Source organism: Scyliorhinus canicula, chromosome 16 (assembly GCF_902713615.1).
Source record: "Scyliorhinus canicula chromosome 16, sScyCan1.1, whole genome shotgun sequence".
Classification (NCBI taxonomy): domain Eukaryota; kingdom Metazoa; phylum Chordata; class Chondrichthyes; order Carcharhiniformes; family Scyliorhinidae; genus Scyliorhinus; species Scyliorhinus canicula.
Window position 1 is genome coordinate 4,248,987 of NC_052161.1, and position 25,904 is coordinate 4,274,890.

A 25,904-nucleotide genomic window follows, 5' to 3' on the forward strand; every position below is an offset into this window, starting at 1 on the left:
GCTCCTGAGATCGGTAACTACCACAACCGACCGTTACATTTGTCCAAGAGGGTTTGTGCTTGCTTGGAACTGGCTTTGGATTGCCTAGATTAATAAATCAAAAGAGACAACTCTGACTATGAATCTGTGTTGAATTCAAATCCATGCTCCAGGTGAAAAGCCAGTGATTTTAACTGCACCATCCAACCCTCTCTGGTTCTACAACCATACTCATGAGTGCACATTAGCATACTCACCTTTTCAGCATCTTTTCCTTTACAATTCACACTAACGACACTACTGTTAGCCCGAAGCCATTGAAATTCCCTCAGCATCTGAACAGCTTTGGGTCCATGCTCATAAGGTAAATAGAACATTTCAGCCAAAAGGTTTAGGTCTTCTAGAGTCACAGCGTCAACAGTGTACAATGGCTTCTCATTGGGACCTGGGACATACTGCTCCTTGTTCATCTGCTCATCTGTCTGCATGGGTGCAATGTCACTGCCAGAGTCTTCCTGCATGAAGATCTCAGGAGACTTAGATTCAGCAATACTGTCTTTGTCCATCTCCATGGGTTTGAGTTCCTCAGACATTTTGGCCTTGACAATGTCTGTAAGGATCTGATTAACATTTTTGGCTTCTTGTTCGTCAGGTTTTTCCACCACCATTTCCATTGGTTCTTCATCAGACTGTTGTTTCTTCTCCTCCTCTTCCTTAACCAGTGGGACTGACTCACCACTCAGCGGGCTTCCTTGACTCATGATAGGCTGTTGGTAGACTGTAGTCACTGTTGTGGATGAGTTCAGGCAGGGTGTGTCGAGCGCACCTACATCAATTGCATTTGTCTTTGCACCACTGTGAGGGACTGTTCGACCTGGGGAAGGAAAAACTGCTTTAAAAACCTATATCAATTATTAATGGCAAAAATAAGGTTCATTGAGCAGCTCGGCCAGTGGTTTAGTGGACCTGAACTGGAAGATCCCAAGGCTAAATCCTGGCCATGTCAAGATACATGATCTTTGGCTGGGCAAATATGAAGCTTGAGACTTGCTGGTCTTCATCCTACACTAGCATGTACCTTGAATCACTAGGCATCAAACTGCACTGTACTGGAAGCACGGTAGCATTGTGGATAGCACAATCGCTTCACAGCTCCAGGGTCCCAGGTTCAATTCCGGCTTGGGTCACTGTCTGTGCGGAGTCTGCACATCCTCCCAGTGTGTGCATGGGTTTCCTCCGGGTGCTCCGGTTTCCTCCCACAGTCCAAAGATGTGCGGGTTAGGTGGACTGGCCATGATAAATTGCCCTTAGTGTCCGAAATTGCCCTTGGTGTTGGGTGGGGTTACTGAGTTATGGGGATAGGGTGGAGGTGTTGACCTTGGGTAGGGTGCTCTTTCCAGCCGGTGCAGACTCGATGGGCCGAATGGCCTCCTTCTGCACTGTAAATTCTATGTAATTAACAAAGGAATCTGGTGATTTTCAGAGTGTCGGAGGACCCGTGAGTCCAGGGGGCAAGAGAGGCTGACGTCTTGGCCTTTGCCTCCTTGGTAGCTTGGAGATGGATACAGTTAGCATGGAGGCACTCGAAGCCCCCAAAATTAGAGACCTGGGTCAATGACATGGCTGGCTTTCTCAGTCTTGAGGAAATCAAGTTCACGCAAAGAGGGTCAATGCTCGGGTTCGTCCAGAGGTGGCAGCCGTTTGTCGACTTCTTTAGAGAAAATTAACTGCCAGCAAAGGGGGGGGGGGGGGGGGGGTTTTGTCTAGATTAGTGTTCAAGGAAGGTGGGACCTGTGAGGGAGGTAGAGGGTCTTTGCACTTTGTTTATAGTTGTTTGTATACTGTTTACTGTTACCGTTATAAAATCACACATGCTTTAATAAAATATTTTACAAAAAAAAAACACAGGAATCTATTTATCAATGCATGTATCCTAACCCACTGCATGTTCAGCTCTTAAATATCGTTGCAAGATTGACTTTGTTCCCATTTTAAAGAACATCACTGTCGGCATTCATGCTTGCTCTTATTAACTCTCCCTTACTGTGCTCAGTTCAGATGTAGGTCCCTTCTTGCATTCATGACAATGCACTCCAACTGGAAACCAAAAACAAAATCAGTCCCGGAATGCTAATGTGCTGAGTGGTGAGGTGACACTTTGATCTCGTAGTCCAGTCAAGCTGAACAGCAAACAGTAAGACTACGAGCAAGGGTAGGGTGGGAAAGAGGTTCGCTTGGCAGCATTGTGCTCCTCAGGAAGAAGAGGGAGGTAACGTCACACATTTGGGAGCATGCATTTAAAAATTATTTCAGAAAATGTGGGCTGACAATGATCGAGGATATTTTCATGGTCTTGGAGACCAGCTTTATATTCAAGATTTTATTAACTGAATTCAAATTACACTAGCATCGGCCTAAGCCTCTGGACTAGTCCAGTGACATTACTACTTCACCATCAAATCCCCTCATGATAAAGAAACCTGCAAATCTTAGATCAACCATGAAAAAAAAAGGACAAATGGACTCAAACACAACACACTCACAGGTGTACTGATGTGGCACTCCAAATTCCTGCAGCCATTCAGTTATAGCCATCTTCAAAGCCATTTGAGGGCTGTACAAGATATCCATTTCTATCTCCTCATCACTGCCCTCATTTTCAAGTTTGATCTGGATAGATACAGTGCTCTCTTCTGTGTCAGCTGGAGGAAATAAAGTATGCTGTATTATACAACCAAAAATAAAATTAGAAACACAAAATCAAAATGTGAGCCAAACAGATGTGACAGGTACCAACTACAAACACAGGAGAGAACACAAAAATGGGACACTCCTCCCTAAACATCAGTACAGCAAGTATAGAGATAAATAAAATGGAGTACATTACCAGGAAATGGCAGAACTACTGGAATCACTGTTTACATGTCAAACAGCTCTTTTATATTGCACTCTATACAGTATTGTCACTTTTTATATTGGTAGAACACAATTCGCAGCATGAATTCTCAACGCAGAGCAGCAAGATCCCAGCTTCAATTTCCGATCTGGCTAGAGTTAAAGGATCTCAGTTGCTACACCGTTCCACCCATTTTCAACACTGTGCCTTGGGGAAGTGGCAAAAGATTTGCACAAATCCGACCAAGCTTCCATTCCTTCACTCTTCCGGAAAATGTGTGTTGCAGTGAGATGTACTATCTGTGATGCCCACATAGAACATAGAACAGTACAGCACAGAACAGGCCCTTCGGCCCTCAATGTTGTGCCGAGCCATGATCACCCTACTCAAACCCACGTATCCACCCTATACCCGTAACCCAACAACCCCCCCCCCCCCCCCCTAACCTTACTTTTATTAGGACACTGGGCAATTTAGCATGGCCAATCCACCTAACCCGCACATCTTTGGACTGTGGGAGGAAACCGGAGCACCCGGAGGAAACCCACGCACATAGGGTGAGGACGTGCAGACTCCACACAGACAGTGACCCAGCCGGGAATCGAACCTGGGACCCTGGAGCTGTGAAGCATTTATGCTAACCACCATGCTACCCTGCTGCCCAAATGTTGAAAACCTGACACTTACTTAAGATTACACAAAGAACAGATAGTTGGTGATGTACAAGGGGGTTGGCATTAGATTTGCAACTGTACTTCATTCAAGTCACCACATTTTTTGTTGTTCAGTGAGAGAATAACTATGTGCAGAATCAAGAGTTACTTCACTGTGTGAAAGCAGACTTTGGATATGCCTTGATTCATACAATAGCAATTCTGCAGATGCTGGAAATCTTAAATTCAAACAGGAAACATTGAAAATATTCAGGTCTGACAGCATCGTCAAGAAGCAGAGTAGATATTTCAGGTGATTGCCCTTCAATCTTTTCGGATGAAAAGTAATTCATCCGAAATGTGAAATCTGTTTCTTTCTCCACAGATACTGTCAGACCTGCTGCATATTTCCAGCACTTTCCGCTTTCTGCTCTCATTAATGCTTACCTCACAGCACTATGGGAGCACCTTCACCACAAAAAATGTAACAGGCTGAAAGAGCACATCATATACACCTTCATTGGGGTGGCAATAAATGTTGGTCTTGCCTTTGATGGACAAACCTCATTCACAATTCTTTTTCAAACGTGATAGCATAGTCGTGCACCCTCCTTTAAACATAAAGCAGAATCCATAGAAGCCCTACAGTGCAGAGGTCATTCGGCCCATCGAAGAAGAATGTACTCACTCATCACAATATCCTTTCGCACACCATTCATGTTGGATTTGTACCACGTAGCCAGGGTGTGAATGGCGACAAAATTCCCTTCAAATTCGCAGTTGGGGTTCGTCAGTACTCCTTTCAGTCTTGGAATGAGTTCAGTCGACCGCCCTTTGTATGGTCCAAGGAAAAGGCGCTTCTGATCATAATCATTGGCATGCAGATTGTCCCAAATGAGAGGAGCTCGCTTCAGTATTTTGGTGACTTCTTCGATGGATTCCACAGAAATATCTTTGGAAACCACTTTTGGACCTAAAGATCAAGAAATCCTGAGCATCTCTCAATCCTGAGCATCTCTCAAACAGTAAAATGTACACAATTTACAGGGTCTAAAATTAGGAAAATGTAGATCTAGTCCATTTTGACAATATCCTAAAGGTCAATAAGTATCACGGTTTAGAATAAAACAGACTAGAGTTAGCTGATCTCAGCTGAAGCAGTAGTGGAACAGATAAAATCAGCTTAATTCTTCCAGGCTAAGCCAGAGATCCCACTCCTTATTATCCAGTGGCCGACCAGAAACATATTTCTTGGGAATGGATGAACAACTTCTCCACAGACAAATGATCACTTCCTCTCAATAAACATGGCTCAGATCACCATTTTGGCCATGGTCTCCCATTAACAAAAAACATCCAACAAATGTTTCGGAGCGAGCCTCCAAAAGAGCAACCCCCACCCCCATCCATGTAACAGCATAACCCCACCTAACCTACTCATCTTTGACACTAAGGGGCAATTCAGCATGGCCAAATCATCTTCAAACATATATTTCATTCCTTTTAAAATTTCCAGATAAACTCGGCTACAGCGTAAAATTAAAAAAAATTTTTTTTTTTTAAAAAGAGAACCCAATTTTTTTTTCCCAATTAAGGGCCAATTTAACATGGCCAATTCTCCTACCTGCACATCTTTTTGGGTTGTGGAGGTGAGACCCACACAGACACGGGGAGAATGTGCAAACTCCACACGGACAGTGACCTGGGGCCAGGATCGAACCCGGGTCCTCGGCGCTGTGGGGAAGCAGTGCTAACCACTGCGCCATTGTGCCACCCCACAGCTTTGATAGTTAAACAGATCTTTTGACCAGTAAATCCATGCCATTTATAATCATGTAGTCCATTACTTCAACAGCCCTTTGTCTGGAAACATACCGTATTTCATACTACAAAATTAGGGTTTAAGCTCACTTTTGCTGATTCACTACATGCAAATCTTCCATTACTTGCACGGTCATACTCAAACATTTATGGCTTCCACTTGATTTTTCCCTTAACTGTCTCTGCTCCAAGCTCTAATCACCTAACTGAGGGCTGGGCATGAGAGATACACCAATTTAAAAGATTTTGGACTTAGTAGTGTTATTGCAATTGGAAAGATCCAGATAGCTGTCATTAAGAATGGACGTGGCCATAATTTCACAGTGCCAAGACAACACTGTTCTCCAACTAAGGTCAACCATGTGAATTTTAATTCACTTAGCTGCAATAAATCAAATAAGTTTTTAAAAAAAAAAACAATTACAATGGTTTGTGTTGACAGTAGGATTGCTGACTCATTTATTTCAGAACTCTGAACATATCCCAATATTTGCAGAAGTTACCCGCAGAAGAATATAGCAGAAGATAATAAAATGTAAAGCTCACCAGTCCACAACACATCAATGCCAGGTAGTAGTTTATCCCCTACGGTCCGAAGATATGGAGAATGTGCAACGTTGGGGTAGCAAAAGGTTCCACAGTACTCTGAACAAGATTAATAATTTATAAAAATCAGTACCAATCTCAACAATCACCTCAAGTAACATGCACAGAAATGGTCAATGTATTAAAAGCATTCATCAGAAACGTCAAAAGAGAAAGACATGTAAATCAGTCACGGTAAAACCAAATAGTTCAATGTTTTCACAAGACTACTCAACATACTAAAACAGCATGTGAAATCTCACGGGTAGTGAAGTTGGTGGTGGGAGTGATCGTGCCACATGTTTGCATTTCCTGACCTATATTTTAGGCTCCAATCAACTTTATTTCTCGGTTTTCCAAATGCCAAAAGTTTTGTTTCAATAAATTATAGGAATTAAAATAAAGACAGAGGCACAACTAAAAATGAAGGCTAAATGCACATCCTGCCCAATTATCCCATGCCCTCCAAGGGCTTCAATATAAGACTATACTTGGTCTTGATTCCCCATGTGTAACGCTAGGGGCAGCACAGTAGCATAGTGGTTAGCACAGTTACTGCACAGCTCCAGGGTCCCATGTTTGATTCCCGGCTTGGGTCACTGTCTTTGTGGAGTCTGCACGTTCTACCCATGTCTGCGTGGGTTTCCTCCGGTTGCTCCAGTTTCCTCCCACAGTCCAAAGATGTGCAAGTTTGGTGGATAGGTCATTCTAAATTGCCATTAAGCAAAAAGGTTAGGTGGGGTTAAGGGAATAAGGGAGATAGGGTGGAAGCGAGGGGCTTGGCTGGGGTGTTCTTTCCAAGGGCCGGTGCAGACTCGATGGACTGAATGGCCTCCTTCTGCACTGTAAATTCTATGGTAATGGTACAGGAGATAGCCTAGCAACCTATAATGCAACACTGCTATTCTTGGGCAGCACGGTAGCACAGTGATTAGCACTGTTGCTTCACAGTGCTACGATCCCAGATCAGGCCACTGTCTGTGCGGAGTTTGCACGTTCTCCCCGTATCTGCGTGGGTTTCCTCTGGGTGCCCCGGTTTCCTCCCACAAGTCCCGAAAGATGGGCTGTTAGGTAATTTGGACATTCTGAATTCTCCCTTACTGTACCCGAACAAGCGCCAGAGTATGGCGACTAGGGCCTTTTCACGGTAACTTCATTGCGGTGCTAATGTAAGCCTACTTGTGACAATAAAGATTATTGTAAGCAGCAAATTAATGAACTCACCACGAAAATGCCACAAAAGAATCATTAATATTTACAAAGATGCCAAGACATGCTATCCCACTTTTAGTAACTCTAGTACCAAAATTATAATGTGGAGATGCTGGCGTTGGACTGGGGTGAGCACAGTAAGAAGTCTTACAACACCAGGTTAAAGTCCAACAGGTTTGTTTCAAACATGAGCTTTCGGAGCATTGCTCCTTCCTCAGGTGAATCACCTGAGGAAGGAGCAGTGCTCCGAAAGCTCGTGTTTGAAACAAACCTGTTGGACTTTAACCTGGTGTTGTAAGACTTCTTACTGTGCTCACCAAAATTATAGGAATAGGATTACAGTTTCATTTTTGATTCTGTCATGGTTCGAGACTGGTCTTTGGCTACATGTGACACTTGCCCTAACAAATCAAATCTGATTTGGATACACATTGTGTAGTACACCCAAGTCTATTTAATCTTCCCTCATTTGCACTGGCCGCAGTCAGTAAATACATTTCTAAAATTAGCTCAGTAAAATTCCTGTTTGCAGTATGAAACTCATGCTTCACTGCTACTCAGATGTTTTACAACAGAGACCAATGCAGGGAGCAAATAAAAAAATTGGCACACGCACAAATCCTACCACAGGAGATTGCCCATTCATACAAAGATCCATCTGGAGCCCCACCACACCAAGCAATAAACCAATTACAGCAGAAGTGAAATCCAAAAGACAACATTGGCAATTTTACAAGCCTGCAGCCAGCAAACCTTGTGGCCTGAATGTTAATGACACACAAAGTTCAGAAAACATGTACTTACAAAATTTGTTGGGATTCACAGAAAAAGTTACAGCGCAGGAGGACATTCGGTCCAATGTGTCTGCAGACACTCCAAACGAGCATGACTTTGGGCCATCCTCCTGCCTTTTCCCTGGACCCCTGCACATTGCTTCTATTCAAATAATCATCTAATGCCTTCTTGAGTGCCTCAACCACATTTTAAAAAAAATTTAGAGTACCCAATTATTTTTTTCCAATTAAAGGGCAATTTAGCGTGGCCAATCCACCTACCCTGCACATCTATTGGGTTGTGGGAGTGAAACCCACGCAGACACGGGGAGAATGTGCAAACTCCACACGGACAGTGACCCAGAGCCGGGATCGAACTTAGGACCTCGGTGCCGTGAGGCAGCAGTGCTAACCCACTGCGCCACCGTGCTCTCAACCACAATTTCAAGCCACGCATACCAGACCCAGATCAACCACTGTGTGAAAAAGGTTTTTCTTCTTTTACTTCTTATTTCACATTTACGTCTTTTGAAAATCACTTTAAAACCTATGCCCTCATTCTCGATCCTTTTATGTCTCCCTATCCATTCTGTCCATCCCCTTCACGATTTTGAGCACCTGTAACAAATCTCCTCTACAAGTCCAAACCTCTCCAATCTATCCTCACAACGGAAGTTTCTCATCCCTAGAGGAACATCTTTCATAAAGTGTTGCACCCAGAACTGTACACAATACTCCAGCTGAGGTCTAACTGGTGTCTTGTATACATTCAGCACAACCTCCTTGCTCTTGTACGCTATTCCCCCATGAATAAAGCTCACGGTACTATCTGCTTTATTAACTGCTCTCTCCACCTGTCCTGCCACCTTCAATGATCTACGCACATTTACACCGGGATCCCTTTGGTCTTCTACCCCTAAAGAATTTTACCCCTTATGTCGTCAGTCCAGGTTCTTCCTTTCAAAATGTGTCACCTCAACACTTCTTAAAGTTCTGCTGCCATCTCCACCAGCTTGTCCATGTCCTTTTGAAGTTCTATACTGTCCTGCTCACAGTTTACAATGGGGCCAGGGCCAGCAAGTGGGAGTTGGTTTGTCATGCGGAGCAAGGTCAACAGCGCGGGCTTCATTCTTGTACTGGCTAAAGTTATTCATGAAAGCCCCAGGTTTCAACCTTGTCCCTCATCTCAGGTGTGGTGATCCTCAGGCTAAATCACCACCAGTCAGTTGTACCCGAAAAGGGGAAAGCAGTCTGTGATCATAAACACGGGGAGAAAGTGCAAACTCCACACGGACAGTGACCCAGAGCCAGGATCGAACCTGGGACCTCGATGCCGTGAGGCAGCAGTGCTATGGCAGCTTTACTTAGTTCAAAGTTTCATGCCACCCACAAACTTGTTCCCTGCACCATGATGATTAATATATATATATATAAAAGGAAAAACAAGGGTCCTAATACCGACCCCTGGGGAACCAACCTACCAATCTGAAACATATCCATTGACCATTACTCTCCATTACACATCCAATTTTGTACGCATGTTGCCACCACCCCTTTTATTCAATGAGTTATAACTTTTCTCACAAGCCCATTCTGTGGCACTGCATCAAATCCCTTCGAATGTCCAAGCACATCTTCTGTTGTCTCTTCAAAAATATTCCATATTAGTTAAACCCAATTTCCCCTTTAGCAATCCTTGCTGGCTCTCCCTAATCAACCCATATTTCTCCTTGTGACTACAAATTCTATGCAAATAATTGTTTCTATGGCCGGCATGGTGGCGCAGTGGTTAGCACTGCTGCCTCACAGCGCTGAGGGCCGGGGTTCGACCCCAGCCCCAAGTCACTGTCCGTGTGGAGTTTGCACATTCTCCCAGTGTCTGTGTGGGTTTCACTCCCAACAGCCCTAAAGATGTGCAGGGTAGGTGGATTGGCCATGCAAAATTGTCTCTCAATTGGAAAAACAAAATTGGGTAATCCAAATAATTAAAAAGGCATGGCTTGAAGGTAGCAATGTCGTCCGCATACTGAAGCTCCATGAGCGATATCAGTCTTGTTTTCTTCTTGGATTGCAACGAGTGGAGATTGAAATTTATTTCGTCCATCCTAAGTGAATGATGTCCACGCCACTGGAAAGCTTTCTTTTGGCAGGTGATGGTGGTGGCAATGAAGGTGGAGAAAAAGGTTGGGGTAATGACACATCTCTGCTCGATTCCAGTCTTGACCTCGATTTCAGTCAGTGAGGACTATCATCTTGTTGTGGAAGAGTTGGAGGATGCTAATGAATTTCTCTGGACAGGTGGCCTTTGACAGGGTCTTCCAGATTCAATCAAATGCCTTGGGTGCGATTCTCCGCCCCCCCCCCCCCCACGCCGGGTGGGAGAATAGCGGGAAGCCTCCCGACATTTTTCATGCCCTCCCGCTATTCTCTCTCTCTCTTCCCCCCCCCCTCCCCCCCCCCCCACGCCACTCGACGTTTTTTACGCTGAGCGGCGATTCTCCGAGGCCGATGGGCCGAGCCTTCACGCCCGTTTCAACACGGCAGCAAACACACCTGCTAGCTGCCGTAGTGAAACGGGCGCCAGATGCCCGTTTGGGGCATCTGGGGGCCCGATTGGCACGGCCGTACCAAGGGGGGCATGGGCCCGTGATCGGTGGGCACCGATCGCTAGCCTTGCGTCCGTAACGGACGCACTATTTTCCCTCCGCCGCCCCGCAAGATCAAGCCGCCACGTCTTGCGGGGCAGCTGAGGGAAAAGACGCCAACCGCGCATGCGCGGGTTAGCATTGTCCAACCTGCGCATGCGCGGCTGACGTCACCGCACGCGTCAGCCGGCGTGCGGCCTTGACGGCGGTCGTAAAGGCCGCGCCGGCGTGACGCCCGAGGCCCCGCTCGAGGGGGAGAATTGGGTCCCTGAAGCGGACGCGGCCGTAGGTAACGTCCTGTCCCATAACAGCCTTTACGATTCCCCGCATTTGCGGAGAATCTCGCCCCTTATATTTATATGCCTTCAGAAGATTTTGGGATTTATCTTTATGTTGGCTGCCAGTCTTTTCTTATAATCATAGAATCCCGACAGTGCAGAAGGATGCCATTCGGCCCATCGAGTTTGCACCGACCCTCTGAAAGAGCACCACCCTATCCAGGCCCACTCCCCCGCTCCATCCGCACAATCCCACCTAGGGGCAATTTAGCATAACCCATCCACCTAACCTGCAGTGGGAGGAAAAGCCGAGCACCTGCAGGAAATCCACGCAGACACAGGAAGAATGTGCAAACTTCACACAGACAGTCACCCGAGGTGGGAATCGAACCAGGGTCTCTGGTGCTGTGAGGCAGCAGTGCTAACCACGGTACCACCACCCCACTTCCCTTCTCTAAAATGCGTTTTCACCCCTCAACATTAATTTGTCACCTTTTTCATGCAGAGCGCTCTGGATTTGTTTGCCCCATGTTTCCCTTTTGAGGGAATATACCTTGTGCCCGAACCATTCCTTTTTGAAGGAAGTCTATTGTTGAGCTAAATTCTTCCCATCAAACTTGTTTCAACCTATCTAGCCCAGCTCAATTCTTGCCCCATTGAAAACAGCTCTCCCCCAGTTAATCATTCTTACTCTGGATTGCCCATTGTCCTTTTCTACCACAATTCTAAAACTTATGGTACAATGACCACAGTATCCTAAATGCTCCCCCACTGACCCATGATCAACCTGGCCCACCTCATTTCGAGAACAGATTCAACAGTACACATTGAAGACAGCCACTGAATCACTGCAAACCAATACAGCAAATTCTACATGCTTACAACACATCAGCTGTCCACTTACCTGTAGGACAGAATAAAAAATGTTCTGGCTCTTCCAAATACTGATAGATCTCATTAGTAACAGACAGTTGTGCATGTGCAAATGAGCTAAACACCTCTTTGTCTGCTGGGCACATATTGTGGTCGATGTCATCAAATAATAATGCAAAAGATTTGCATCCAAACTGTGACACCTATAAAACAGAAACACAATGATGTTCAGAAGCTTTGCTGCAAACTTAAAACACCATGTGGCCTTTGTTGGATGGATGCCAAGAGACCAAGGAATGTAAACAGCTTTTTTACTTCAGGAAATTATTATTTATTTATTATTATTTTTTTTTTTTAAATTTAGATTACCCAATTGTTTTTTCCAATTAAGGGGCAATTTAGCGTGGCCAATCCACCTACTCTGTACATTTTTGGGTTGTGGGGACGAAACCCACGCAGACACGGGGAGAATGTGCAAACTCCACACGGACAGTGACCCAGAGCCAGGATCGAACCTGGGACCTCAGCGCCGTGAGGCGGTTGTGCTAACCACTAGGCCACTGTGCTGCCCTTACTTCAGGAAATTATAAGCATGCATGCTTGGATGATGCAGTGGGCAAGGCATCCACCACGGAAGAGGAGAGCGTTATCAAAGTGAGGCGAGGTGGGAGAAAGGAAAATGGAGAATCACATCAATAATAAACTTCTGTCACTGAGTCAAAATCATGCACTATGAGTATACCTACAACACAGACCGCGGTGGGTCAAGGAGACAGCTCCACCTTCTCAAGGGCAATTAGGGATGGACAATAAATGCAACTTTGTTCAGATTCCCATCAGTGAATGAATAAAAAAGTATCAGTGTGGTGAATGTATTTCCCATAATGCATGCATACTGTAACCTGTGACCTGGAAGTGGTGATATGAACTGCTTCCAGGTACTGTACTGTAACCCCGGCATGGCTCCGCCCTCACCGGGGCCATATATAGACCGGCCGCCTATGGGCGGCATTCACCTGTACTACTGATTCTGGCTAGGCAAGTTCATGACTAATAAAGCCTACTGTTCACTCACTCTCTCCGCCTCTCAGTGAACTGAAGGTATATCAATCAGAAAGAAGGTAGAAGAGAGTGAACATTGTAGAAAGAGAGTAAATAATCATGGTGAGCATTACAGCCAGAGAGTGAGGTTAAGTGTCAGTGTGGGCTCTTCAGCATGCTTACTTCAAAAGCTTCAGGAATCCAAGATCCACTCTCGAAGCCCAAGTACATAATTTCTCAGCACTGCACAAGCATCAGCACAATGTGTTATGTTGCAAATTAAACTGCAAACCCATTTGCTCTCTCAGCTGAACATAAAAGATCCATGCCACTATTCACCAAAAGGCAGCTACAATAACTTTATTATAAACAATTTCAGTTTCAATTACCAAAATATGTACAAGGGAAAAGTGATTCTAATCACTTTCACTTAAAGAATCAACATTTCAAAAGATGCACTCACCTGATCCAATTTGCGTTTCAGGGTAGCAACTTCCTTTTGATTTGAGAATGTGATATCAAGACCGGGAGATATAGCATAGACAAACTCAATAGTGTGTTCTATTGCAGCAGAAATCAGCTGCATCAATTGTTCTGGAACATAAGGGATTACATTGTGAATAACCATCAAAGAGGAAGAGAAGAAAATCTCAATGCTACAATTTTAAAAAAGTATAAATTGAGAGTACCCAATTCATTTTTTTTCAATTAAGGGGCAATTTAGTGTGGCTAACCCACCTAACCTGCACATCTTTGGGTTGTGGGGGCGAAACCCACGCAAACACGGGGAGAATGTGCAAACTCCACACAGACGGTGACCCAGAGCCAAGATCGAACCTGGGACCTCGGCGCCATGATGCAGCAATGCTAACCACTGTGCCACCCATCTCAATGCTAGAATGAAGGAGACACAATCTCTGAACAAAGCAAAGCTAACTGGACAGGCAGGTGTATAGTGTTGATGTACAAAAGCATTGTTAAGGCATGGGCTTGCAGCTGCTCAAACTCACACACGCTGTTCAGGATGGGCAGAGGCAACATACTCTTCTCTCTTATCCATCCCTGGATAGAAAGAAATCAATCCCAAAATCACCCAGGCATTGCAGCTTCTGCAAGGGCAGCATGGCAGCACCGTGGCTAGAGCTGTTGCTTCACACTTCCAGGGTCCCAGGTTCGATTTCCAACTTGGGTCACACAGTCTGTGCGGAGTCTGCATGTTCTCCCAGTGTCTCTGTGGGTTTCCTCTGGGTGTTCAGGTTTCCTCCCACAGTCCAAATATGTGTAGGTTAGGTGGATTGGCCACGATAAATTGCTCTTACTGTCCAAAAACGTTAGGTGGGGTTACAGGGATAGGGTGGAGGCATGGGCTTCTCTTCCCAAGAGCCGGTACAGACTCGATGAGCCGAATGGCCTCCTTTTGCACTGTAAATTCTATGAGTCTATGTAACTTGACAATCTCCTCTACGGTTAAAAGGTCTTGGAGTGAAGGACAGTTACAGTCATGTTTAGTAATCTTATCAAATTATGAGTTGTTGACTCTGTTAATGTTATGGCAAACCAAAAGAGCCTGACATTGCACTCCAGCTAGTCATCCTGTTGGTTGCAGTCTACTGGATGGTGGCTCTACCCACAGAGGCCAGTATTGCAGTCTTCATTAAACTAGCCAATATAGAACCCAACCAAAGCTAAAAGTCAGAACAGGTACTGCAAACTAGGAACTTGTCCCAAATCAGTGAACTACTTTCGCAATTGAAATAAGATATTAAAATCAGCCTCACTGTAATCATATACATAGCACACAGAATAATAGTGTGGAAGAGGCCCTTTGGCCCATCACATCTGTACTGACACATGAAAAACACCTGACCTGCCTATCTAATAACATTTGTCAGCACTTGGCCCATAGCCTACAATGTTATGACCTGCCAAGTACTCACCCAGGTACTTTTTGAAGGATGTGAGGCAACTCACCTCTACCACCCTCCCAAGCAGTGCATACCAGACCGTCACCACACACTGGGTAAAATCCTTTTCCTCAAATGCCCCGAAACCTCCTGCCCCTTACCTTTAACTTGTGTCCCCTTGCGACTGACCCTTCAAACAGCTGCTCCCTATCCACCCTGTCCATGCCCCTCATAATCCTGTACACCTCGATCAGGTCGCCCTTCAGTCTTCTCTGCTCCAACGAAAACAACCCAAGCCTATCTAACCTCTCTTCACAACACTCCATCCAGGCAACATCCTAGGTGAATCACCTTTACACCCGCTCCAGTGCAATCACACCCTTCCTATGTGGCGACCAGAATTGCACACAGTACTCCAGCTGTGGTCTTACCAAAATTCTATCCAACTTCACCATGACCTCCCTTCTGTTGTAATCTATGCCTGGACTGATAAAGGCAAGTGTCGCATATGTCTTTTTCACCACCACATTAACCTCCCATTCTGCCTATGGACAAAGACGCTACGGTCCCTTTGTTCCTCAAACTTCCCAGTGTCAGGCCATTCATTGACTACTTCCTCATCACATTACTCCTTCCAAAGTGCATCGCCTCACACCTTTCAGGGTACAGTCCAACAGGTTTGTTTCAAACACGAGCTTTCGGAGCGCAGCTCCTTCCTCAGGTGAATGGCGAACCTGAGGAAGGAGCTGCACTCTGAAAGCTCGTGTTTGAAACAAACCTGTTGGACTTTAACCTGGTGTTGTAAGACTTCTTACTGTGCTCACCCCAGTCCAACGCCGGCATCTCCACATCATGGCTTTCAGGGTAAGCCAAGACACTCAACCTCACTGTTAACTACCCGGCCAATCGTTGTGTCATCTGCAAACTTACTGATCCTTCCCTCCAACAGTCATTTATTTTGTTTATATAAATGACAAATAATAGGGAACCCGGCACTGTGGTACACCACTGGACACTGGCTTCCAGTCACTAAAGCAGCCGTCTGTCATCACCCTCTGTGTCCTACAGCCAAGCCAATTTGGAATCCACCGTATCAAGTTACCCTGTATCCCATGTGCATTTGCCTTCTTTATAAATCTCCCATGTGGGACCTTGTTAAAGGCTTTGCTGAAATCCATATAAACTATATCAACTATACTACCCTCATTTACAGCCGACTGAATATATGTTTCTACAAGTTCCACAAAGGCAATTTGTTAACACTTAAAAACACATTTTTAACCATCACTCCTATTCAAATCTGCTTTCAAACCTACTCTGCTGGTCAAAGGAAGGCAAACACAGCTGATATGGAGATAGGGTGGAAAAGTGAAGCTTGGGTACAAGATCAACCATGAAATTACTGATTGGTGCAGGAGACTGTATGGTCTATTCCTGCTCATTCTTATGCTATATCTTAACTACTGTTGCTTTCAGCTCGATCTTTAAAATACACAAAGGGCTTTTATTAAAAATAGAAATTCATGTTCAAGGTAGTGCCTGACACCTGGGGAGCATCATAACTAAAGCACTCACCTGCTTCTTCAACAGAGTACATCTCCCGCCAGAACATCCTATGCTTGTAATCATCCTTTGGTGCGTACAGATATGTGTTCAATCCCCATTTACGCATTCTGTTGAATAACCAACAACAGATGCACAAATTAAACATTAAAAGTATCCAATGTTAGAGTGCTGGGCACAAACAGGGATATAATTTGTGAGAAAGATTTTTTAAAAATCCAAGGTATTCAGTCTCAAAAGCAGCAACTTAGAGGGAACATCATGTAGCTATTTGAAAGAGGAAAACAAAAAACGTTAAATTTAGAACACTACAAGCCAAATTTGGAGAACCACAAGAGTGGCACAGGTTTAACAAGCAGAAAGACAAATTTAGGACAAGTGTCATGAAGATCTTCATACAATCAATTAATTTCTTGGTACAGCAGGAGATAAAAGCCTTGGAATCACCCAGTTAGATAAATGTCCCAAAATGGACCAAATTACTTTTATCATCTTTATTCACACTATTGTAGCTGCCTCGTGAACCAAGGGTTCAGTTAAGACACCCAGAGGGTTAAGTAATAAATAAAATAAAATAAAATAAACAAATAATTTGTATGATCACATTAAGGCTTACATTAACACTGCAATGAAGTTACTGTGAAAAGCCCCTGGTCGCCACATTCCGGCGCCTGTTTAGGTACACAGAGGGAGAATTCTCAGCTGGTACGGGAATTGAACTCGCGCTGCTGGCCTGGTTCTGCATCACAACCGAGCTGTCCAGCCGACTGAGCTAAACGAGTATCAAAAAAAGTCAGAGCTCCTTTCTAACAAATTATGGGATCAAATGACATCTTATTTAGCTGCAGAGGTTTAAGAACACCCAACTTCAAAACAAAGTCACTTATACTCAAATTTTTCTTACCGTCGGAACAGTTCCTTCCTCTGTTCCATGCTCCAGGGGCGGCCATAAAATCCTAGGGAAAAGCAAAACCACACGTTAAAATATAAAAGAAAACACTTACAAGTAGTCCACTAGACTAATCTGATTCATAAAACTGCCCAACAAGCCTTCCGGTGGCAGCAATGGAGTGAGCAGTCACACATTTGGTGGCTCCCGCTCAAGGCAATATTTTTTGGTGTTTTCCCCGCCCGAAGAGTGAAGTATTTGACGGCAAGAGGTGCAGGAGTGCCTGTGGAAGGTTTTACTCTTCTCGTGAGGCTGGTGGATGGATCCACGAACTAGGAGTGGGGCAAGAAGAAAAGAGTTGCTGGAGCAGGAGTCTTCGTGATGCACCATAGAATAAGATGGCAGAGAGCAAGGGATCTGCTCTGCCGGCCCAGAGGTCAACGGAGCAGCCAATAGTGTTTCTAAATGCAAAGTTCTGTCAGCAGAGTAAGGAGGGCCTGGAAGACCTGGCCAAAGTGATGGAACTGATTAAGTTGGGGATCGAGAGAGTGGAGCAGAGACTGGAGTCCCACAGCTGGGCGATCCAGAAAGTGAAGGAAGTGGTGGGGGAGCACGAGGCGCAGTTGGCCACGTTGGTGGCGATGCAGGAGACCCAAAAGAGGGTGAAGGAGAAGGTGGAGGATCTGGAAAATCATTCCAGAAGACAAAACCTGAGGATTGTGGGAATACCCAAAGCCATTGAAGGCGTGGAGGCCGGCACGTACGTGGTCAAAATGTCGGAGAAGCTGATGAGGGAGGGGGCCTTTGACCAGCCCCTGGAGGTCGACTGAGTGCACAGGGCGCTGATGAGGAGATCGCAGGCAGGCGCGTCGCCAAGGGCGATGGTGGTGCAGCCACACCGCTTTCTGGATAAGGAGAAGATCCTCCAATGGGCGAGGCAGTGCACGTGGGAGGAGAACAAGCTGCGGGTGTACCAGGGCAGGGAAGTTGGAGGCCTTGGCCAGGGGTCACCTTGCTAGCTGGCCGGGCTAGTTAACGGGAGTGAAGTGGGGGGCTGCCAGGAGTAAGGCATGAGGAATGCTGGGGGTTGATGTGGCGCAGTTGGAAAAGGATTGATGACTATGGACACCCGAGAGTCGCATGATGCAGGCTGGCCCTTAAAAGGGATGTAGCTGATCAGCGGGGAGGGGGGCAGGGAGCCTTCCCGATCAGGCTGGTCAGAGAGAACATGAGGGGTCAAACGGTCACGTGTGTTCGTGCACCTTAGGAGTCTGAAAGCAGACATGACCTTCCTGCAGGAGATGCACTTAAAGATAGGGAGGATCTTAATAAGATTGTAGAGCAAAGCTTGGACCGGTCGAGCCCAAGGTTGGTGAAGGTGTTGGCAGTGGCATAAGGAGCTGAAAGGGGTTTATGGAGCACATGGGGACTCCTAAATGACCCTCTTATGGACGGACCTCATTAACACTACACCCCTGTATGCTTCACCCGATGCCGGTGTTATGTAGTTACATTGTGTACCTTGTGATACCCTATTATGTACTTTCTTTTATTTCCTTTTCATGTACTTAATGATCTGTACCTAATGAGCTGCTCGCAGAAAAATACTTTTCACTGTACCTTGGTACACGTGACAATGAACAAAAATCCAATTCTTCTTTTGTGCCAGGTACGACTCCAACCAGGAGAGTTTTCCCCCTGATTCCCATTGGCTCCAGTTTAGCTCGGGCCCCTTGATGCCACACTCGGTCAAATGCTGCCTTGATGTCAAGGGCAGTCACTCTCACCTCACATCTGGAGTTCAGCTCTTTTGTCCATGCTTGAACCAAGGCTGTAATGAGATCAGGAGCTGAGTGACGGGCGCATAGGGATAAAGCAGAGCGGGCAAATGTGGCAAGGCTTGTAGATCCTGAGGGTAGATGGGAGGTATTGAGGCACCGGAGGCAGGTCTGTTGAAAGGAGAGGCACTGGCTCCAGGTGGAGTTTCGGTTAGTGTCCACGGGAAAGGCAGTGGAACAGTTATGGAGGGGCAGTATAGGAGTACGGTGAGAAGGCGAGCAGGATGCTGGCCCACCAGCTGACGGAGCAAGAGGCGGCGAGGGAGATTGGTAGAGTAAAGAACGATAAGGGTAATAATAATAAGAATAACTTATTGTCACAAGTAGGCTTCAGTGAAGTTACTGTGAAAAGCCCCTAGTCGCTACATTCCTGCCCCTGTTCGGGGAGGCCGGTACGGGAATTGAACCAACCCACCATGCTGCCTTGTTCAGCATTACCAGCCAGCTGTTCAGCCCACTGTGCTAAACCAGCCCCGGAGGGTGGGGCGGTGTTGGGCCACGAGGGGGTGAATGGCATGCTTGAGGTGTTTGACAGGACATTATAGGAGTCAGGGCCCCGGCCGGGTTGGGGGTATTATGTGAGGCAGACACCCCCGCGAGGGCGTATAATGAGGCATGGTAGAAGATAAACTCTTCCCTACATTGTCGCAGGCTTTCATCTCCCTGATATTGAAAAAAGGACATGGATCCAGAGCAGTATGGTTCGTACCGCCTGACCGCGTTATTGAACATGGACGGTAAGCTGTTGCCAAAGATGTTGGCCTCGCGAATAGACGACTGCGTCCCGGAGGCACTAGGTCGACAACCAAATGGGTTTTGTGAAAGGGAGGCAGTTGTCAGCAAAAGTGAGGAGGCTGCTCAATGTAATTATGTTGCCTTCGGAGGGGCAGGAGGTGGAGGCGATGGACACAGAGAAGGCATTTGATCGGGTGGTGTGGGAATATCTGTGGGAGGTGATGGGGCGGTTTGGGTTCATACAGGGATTTGTGGACTGGATCGGTTGCCGTACAAGGCACCAGTTGCAAGTGTGCAGACAAATCGAGTTCGTTCGAGGCATTTTGGGGACAATGCAGGGGTGTCCGTTCTCCCCATTGCTCTTTGCCTTGGCGATAGAGCTGCTGGCAATGGCGCTAAGGGCGTCAGTGGACTGGAGAGGGATTGTGCAAGGTGTTCCCGATTGAGACTAGAGGGCAGGAGAGGAGATATGGGGAGCTGCCATTCAAGGTAGTGTGGGCGGGTTTTAGGTATTTGGGTATTCAGGTGACACGGGGCTGCACAAGCTGAACCCGACTAGGTTGATGGAGCAGATGAAGGGGGACTTTATGAACTATTACTGGGCCGCGATTATTACCTTGGTTAGAAAATGGGTCATGGGGAGAGTTACTGTGAAAAGTCCCTAGTCGCCACATTCCGGCGCCGGGGGGGCTGATAGTCTTAGCTTTGTGTAGGGGAACCAGTTTGAGGGCTTTGTTGTCAGTGCCTCTGCCGTTTCCGCCAGCTAGGCACTCCGTTAACCCAGTGGTGGTGTTGGACTTAAGGGTCTGGGGGCAGCATTTGGAACTGGAGGGTATCTGGGCTTGGGCACCAATCTGCAACAACCATAGTTTGCACCGGAGGAGATAGATGCGAGGTTTCGGAAGTAGCGGCAGGCAAGAATTCAGCAATTTGGTGATCTGTTCATAGGGGCAAAATTTGCGAAGTGGCGAGGACCTGGAGGAAGAGTACGAGTTGCCCAGGGGGAATGGTTTCAGGTACCTGCTGGCCAGGGATTTTGTAAAGGGATGCTGGATGCGGTACTGTCAGAGTATTTCATAGAATTTACAGTGCAGGAGGCCATTTGGCCAATCGAGTCTGCACGGCCCTTAGGAAAGAGCACCCCACTTAAGCCCATACCTCCACCCTAACCCCATAACCCAGCAACCCCACCTAACCTTTTTTGGACACCAAGGGTAATTTATCATGGCCAATCCACCTAACCTGCACATCTTTGGACTGTGGGAGGAAACCAAAGCACCCGGAGGAAACACACGCACACATGGGGAGACCGTGCAGACTTCGCATAGACAGTGACCCAAGCCAAGAATCGAACCTGTCAAAGGATGAGATAGGGGAGGGGAAGGTGTCTGAGGTCTACAAGGAGTTGATGGACTGGGAGGGGGCCCTGGTGGAGGACATAAAAGTGTAAGTAGGAGGAGGAGCTGAAGGCCGGGTCATGGGCTGAGGTCCTGCGGAGGGTGAATGCGCCCTCGTCGTGTGTGAAGCTAAGTCTCATTCAGTTTAAAGTAGTCAATAGGGCACATATAACGCTAACATGGATGAGTAGGTTTTTTTTTTTATTTTAATTTTTTTAAATTTAGAGTACCCAATTATTTTTTCCAATTAAGGGGCAATTTAGCGTAGCTGATCCACCTATCCTGCACATCTTTGGGTTGTGGGGGTGAAACCCACGCAGACACGGGGAGAATGTGCAAACTCCTCACGGACAGTGACCCAGGGCCGGGATTCGAACCCGGGTATGAGTAGGTTTTTTGAGGGGGTAGATAGGTGTGGGTGGTGCGTGGGGAGGCCCGCGAATCACATCCACATTTTGGGCATGAAGGGGTTCTGGCAGGGGTTCACGGATGTAACGTGCTGGGGGTGAAGGTAGCCCCGAGGTGGCGATTTTGGGGGGGGGGGGGGGGGGGGGGGAGACATCTAATGTTGTATGACAAAATGCCTTGAATTTTACTTCTTTTTTAAAAACTGCTCAACAAGTTGATGCTGCTCATTAAAAGTTTTACATGTTATTAAACAGGAAATAAAGGAAACACAAATACAAAAGCATGCATCAACGTTATCACTTTAGAGCGGGGAAAAGATTGACACGGTAGGATTAGCAACATTGTTTGTTCTAGTATGAGCCACAAAACTTATCTTCCACTTAATAAAAAACATCAGCAATCTCAGAATATCAGCAATCACACTACTGTTTCTTGAAGTTGGAAATTCAAGCCTCCAGAGACTTCAGCATGTAATCACTACTTATACTGCACTAACTGAATGTTATGGTCTAGAAGGTTAATTGTTGAAGAACAGGACCCAACTTTCATTCATTTTGTACTTTTATTTTAATATTTTTTTAAATTTAGAGTAGCCAACTCATTTTTTCCAATTAAGGGGCAATTTAGCGTGTTCAATCCACCTACCTTGCACATCTTTGGGTTGTCGTGGCGAAACCCACACAAACACAGGGTGAATGTGCAAACTCCACACGGACAGTGACCCAGAGCCGGGATTGAATCTGGGACCTCGGCACTGTGAGACTGCAGTGCCACCACTGCGCCACCATGCTGCCCTACATTTTTATAAGCATTCATATACAGTCACATATTGGAAGCACACAACCCAACAAATTTCAGGCTGTATCCATTTATAAGATAATCCCTAGTTAATATCCACCACATGCATAGAATTAAACACAATTACTTCCGGTGGCGGCAATGCGGAGCTGAGCCGCACATTCGGCAGCTCCCGCTGAAAACGGACTTTGGGGCTCTTTTCAGGGCCTCCAACGGAGCTGTATCGGCAAATCCTGACGTGGGAATTGGACAGGAGTCGACCCCTACGGTCCTATGGTCCGGACCAGGAGTGGGGTAAGGAGAAAAACGGAGGAAGCACCCCTGAAAAAGCGGGGGAAGGAAGACAAAATGGCGGCCGGCGTAGGCCCGGAGGCAGTGGGCGCAGGAGCAGCAGGTGACTCTGCTGCGCTGCTTCCAGGAGCTTAAGGTGGAGCTGCTGGAGTCGTTGAAGGTAACCACCAGGGAGCTGATGGAGACCCAGACAGCCCAGGGGGCTGCGATCCGGGAGCTGCAGAAGCAGGCCTCCGAAAGGGAGGATGAGGCCGTGGCCGTGGCGGGGAAGGTGGAGATGCACGAGGCGCTCCATAAAAGATGGCAGGAGCGGTTCGAGGAGCTGGACAACCGGTCGAGACAGAAGAATTTGCGGATCCTGGGCCTCACGGAGGTGCTGGAGGGGTCGGGCCTGGCGGCCTATGTGGCTGTTATGTTAAACTCGCTGATGGGGGCTGGGTCCTTCCAGGGGCCCCTGGAGTTAGAGGGGGCCCACAGAATTCTGGCTAGGAGGCCCAAGCCGAACGAGCTTCCGCGGGCGGTGTTGGTGCGGTTTCATCGGTTCGTGGATCGTGAGTGTGTGCTCCGGTGGGCCAAGAAGGAGCGGAGCAGCAAGTGGGAGAACACGGAGGTGGCATAGCGGAGGGCCGGGTTTAACCAGACGAAGGCGGTGCTCCACAGACGGAGTGTGAAGTTCGGCATGTTGCAGCCGGCGCGTCTGTGGGTCACCTATAAGGATCGGCGCCATTATTTTGAGTCCCCGGAGGCGTAGACCTTTGTGCAGGCCGAGAAATTGGACTCAAACTGAGGGTCTAAGATGGGGGATGCTGTATAATACTGTACTTGTATTTGCTTGGTTTAATGTATGATGTGGGTTGGGTGATGTCGATTTGTCTTTTCTGTATGGGTTTTTCTGTAGGGGTCTGGTGGACGGGTTTGGGCAGGGAGGTAAACGGGGAGTTCGGGGAGCTGGTGGGGGGGACTGACAATGGGAGTTGCCCTAGAGGAGGCGGGGCCAGGCAGGGCGAAAGCGCGGGCTTTCTGCGGGTTTCCCGCGCTGGGAGCGGAGTCGGGGCTGAGAAGCTCGGGTCGTTGCTGGCTGTTTTCTTTTCCCACGCGGGGGGGGGCGCGTTGACGGGCACGATGGAGGAGGGGTAGTCCCACATGGGGAGGAGTCGAAGGTAGGGCGGGAGTCACCGGGGTCAGCAGAAGTTAGCTGGCTCACGGGAGTGCTATGGAGGGAGGGGCGCGGCTAGGAGGGGTCCTAGCCTTGGGGGGGCGGGGTGTAGTACCGGGTTGCTGCTGAAACGGTCAGGAAGGAGCTGGAGGACGCAGGGGGTGCTGCCGCCGCGGGGAACTACCAGAGCGGGGGACGCTGGCCGGTGGTGGGCAAGGGATGGGGTATGGCTAATCGGCAGGGAAGGGGGGCAGGGAGCCCTCTGATCCGGCTGATAACCTGGAATGTGAGGGGGCTGAATGGGCCGGTCAAACGGGCCCGGGTGTTTGCGCACCTGAAGGGGCTGAAGGTGGATGTGGCCATGCTCCAGGAGACACACCTGAGAGTGGTGGACCAGGTTCGGCTGAGGAAGGGATGGGTGGGCCAAGTATTTCACTCAGGGCTGGATGAGAAGAGTTGGGGGGTGGCGGTCCTGGTGGGGAAGGTGTTGTTTGAGGTGTTAATTGTGGTGGCTGACAGTTGCGGGAGATATGTGATGGTGAGTGGTAAACTGCAGGGGGAGCGGGTGGTGTTGGTGAATGTTTACGCCCCAAATTGGGACGATGCAGGGTTTATACGGCATATGTTGGGCCGCATTCCGGACAGGGAGGTGGGGGGGGCCTGATCATGGGGGGGGGGGGGGGGGGGGGGGGGACAGGGGACTTCAACACGGTACTGGATCCCCCATTGGATCGATCCAAGTCCCGGACGGGTAGGAGGCCGGCGGCGGCTAAGGTGTTGAGGGCATTTATGGACCGGGATCCCTGGAGGTTTGCGAGGCCAAGGGCCAGGGAGTACTCATTTTTCTCCCACGTACATAAGGCCTACTCGAGGATTGATTTCTTTGTCCTGAGCAGGGGGTTAGTTTAGAGGGTGGAGGATGTGGAATACTCCGCCATTGCCATTTCAGATCATGCCCCGCACTGGGTGGACCTCGGGCTGGGGGAAGGTAGGGACCAACGTCCGCTCTTGCGCTTGGAGGTGGGGCTGCTGTCAGACGTGGAGGTGGCCAAGAAGGTTCGGGGGTGTATCGAGAGGTACCTTGAGGCCAATGACAACGGGGAGGTCCGAGTGGGGACAGTCTGGGAGGCATTGAAGGCGGTGACTAGAGGGGAATTGATCTCCATCCGAACCCATAGGGAGAGGGGGGAGCAGAGGGAGAGACTGATCGGGGAGATGGTGAGGGTGGATAGGAGATATGCGGAGGCTCCAGAGGAGGGATTGCAGGGGGAGAGGCATAGCCTTCAGGCCAGATTCGACCTACTGACTACCAGAAAGGCAGAAGCTCAGTGGAGGAAAGCACAGGGGGAGGTGTATGAGTATGGGGAGAAGGCGAGCAGGATGCTGGCACACCAGCTCCGAAAACGGGACGCGGCCAGGGAGATTGGGGGAGTGACGGATAAAGCTGGGAAGATGGTGCGGAGGGAGGGGGGTAGATGTTAATGGGGTCTTCAGGGGCTTCTATGGGGAACTGTACCGGTCGGAACCCCCGGTGGAGGGGGGTGGAGTGGGGCGCTTCTTGGACAAGCTGCGATTCCCGAGGGAGGAGGAGGAGGAGCAGGTGGAGGGACTGGGGGCGCCGATCGAACTGGAGGAGCTGGTTAAAGGGATAGGGAGCATGCAGTCGGGGAAGGCGCCGGGGCCGGACGGGTTTCCGGCGGAATTTTATAAAAGGTATGTGGACCTGTTGGGCCCCTGTTGGTCCGGACCTTTAACGAGGCGGGGGGGGGGGGGGGGGGGGGCTTTGCCCCCAACTATGTCACGGGCGCTGATTTCCTTGATCCTGAAGCGTTACAAGGACCCTCTGCAGTGCGGGTCATATAGGCCGATTTCGCAGCTAAACGCCGACGCTAAGCTGCTGGCAAAGATCCTAGCCACTAGAATAGAGGATTGCATGCCCAGGGTCATTCATGAGGACCAGACGGGGTTTGTGAAGGGAAGGCAGTTGAATACGAACGTGCGAAGGCTCCTCAATGTCATTATGATGCTGGCCGTGGAAGGGGAGGCGGAGATAGTGGTGGCATTGGATGCGGAGAAGGCCTTTGATAGGGTTGAGTGGGAGTATCTGTGGGAGGTGTTGGAGAGGTTTGGGGAGGGGTTTATCCGGTGGGTGAGGCTGCTCTACGAGGC

General features: G+C 48.0%; 1 protein-coding gene across 4 annotated transcripts in view; it reads right to left on the minus strand.

The window, feature by feature from the left end:
- The window catches only part of oga (O-GlcNAcase), a 72,489-nt gene that overhangs the window by 36,030 nt on the left and 10,555 nt on the right, over positions 1–25,904 (minus strand). For all 4 annotated transcript variants that reach the window (XR_005463708.1, XM_038821467.1, XM_038821468.1 and 1 more), the window contains exons 2-9: positions 17,128–17,179; positions 16,236–16,333; positions 13,220–13,350; positions 11,747–11,918; positions 5,896–5,994; positions 4,217–4,501; positions 2,523–2,681; positions 237–853 (exon numbers count right to left, since the gene is read on the minus strand). Coding sequence is in view for 3 of the 4 variants with exons in the window: in XM_038821467.1 (XP_038677395.1) it covers positions 237–853; positions 2,523–2,681; positions 4,217–4,501; positions 5,896–5,994; positions 11,747–11,918; positions 13,220–13,350; positions 16,236–16,333; positions 17,128–17,179 (1,613 nt within the window). In the remaining variant the exon portion in view is untranslated. The remainder of the gene's footprint in view (positions 1–236; positions 854–2,522; positions 2,682–4,216; positions 4,502–5,895; positions 5,995–11,746; positions 11,919–13,219; positions 13,351–16,235; positions 16,334–17,127; positions 17,180–25,904) is intronic.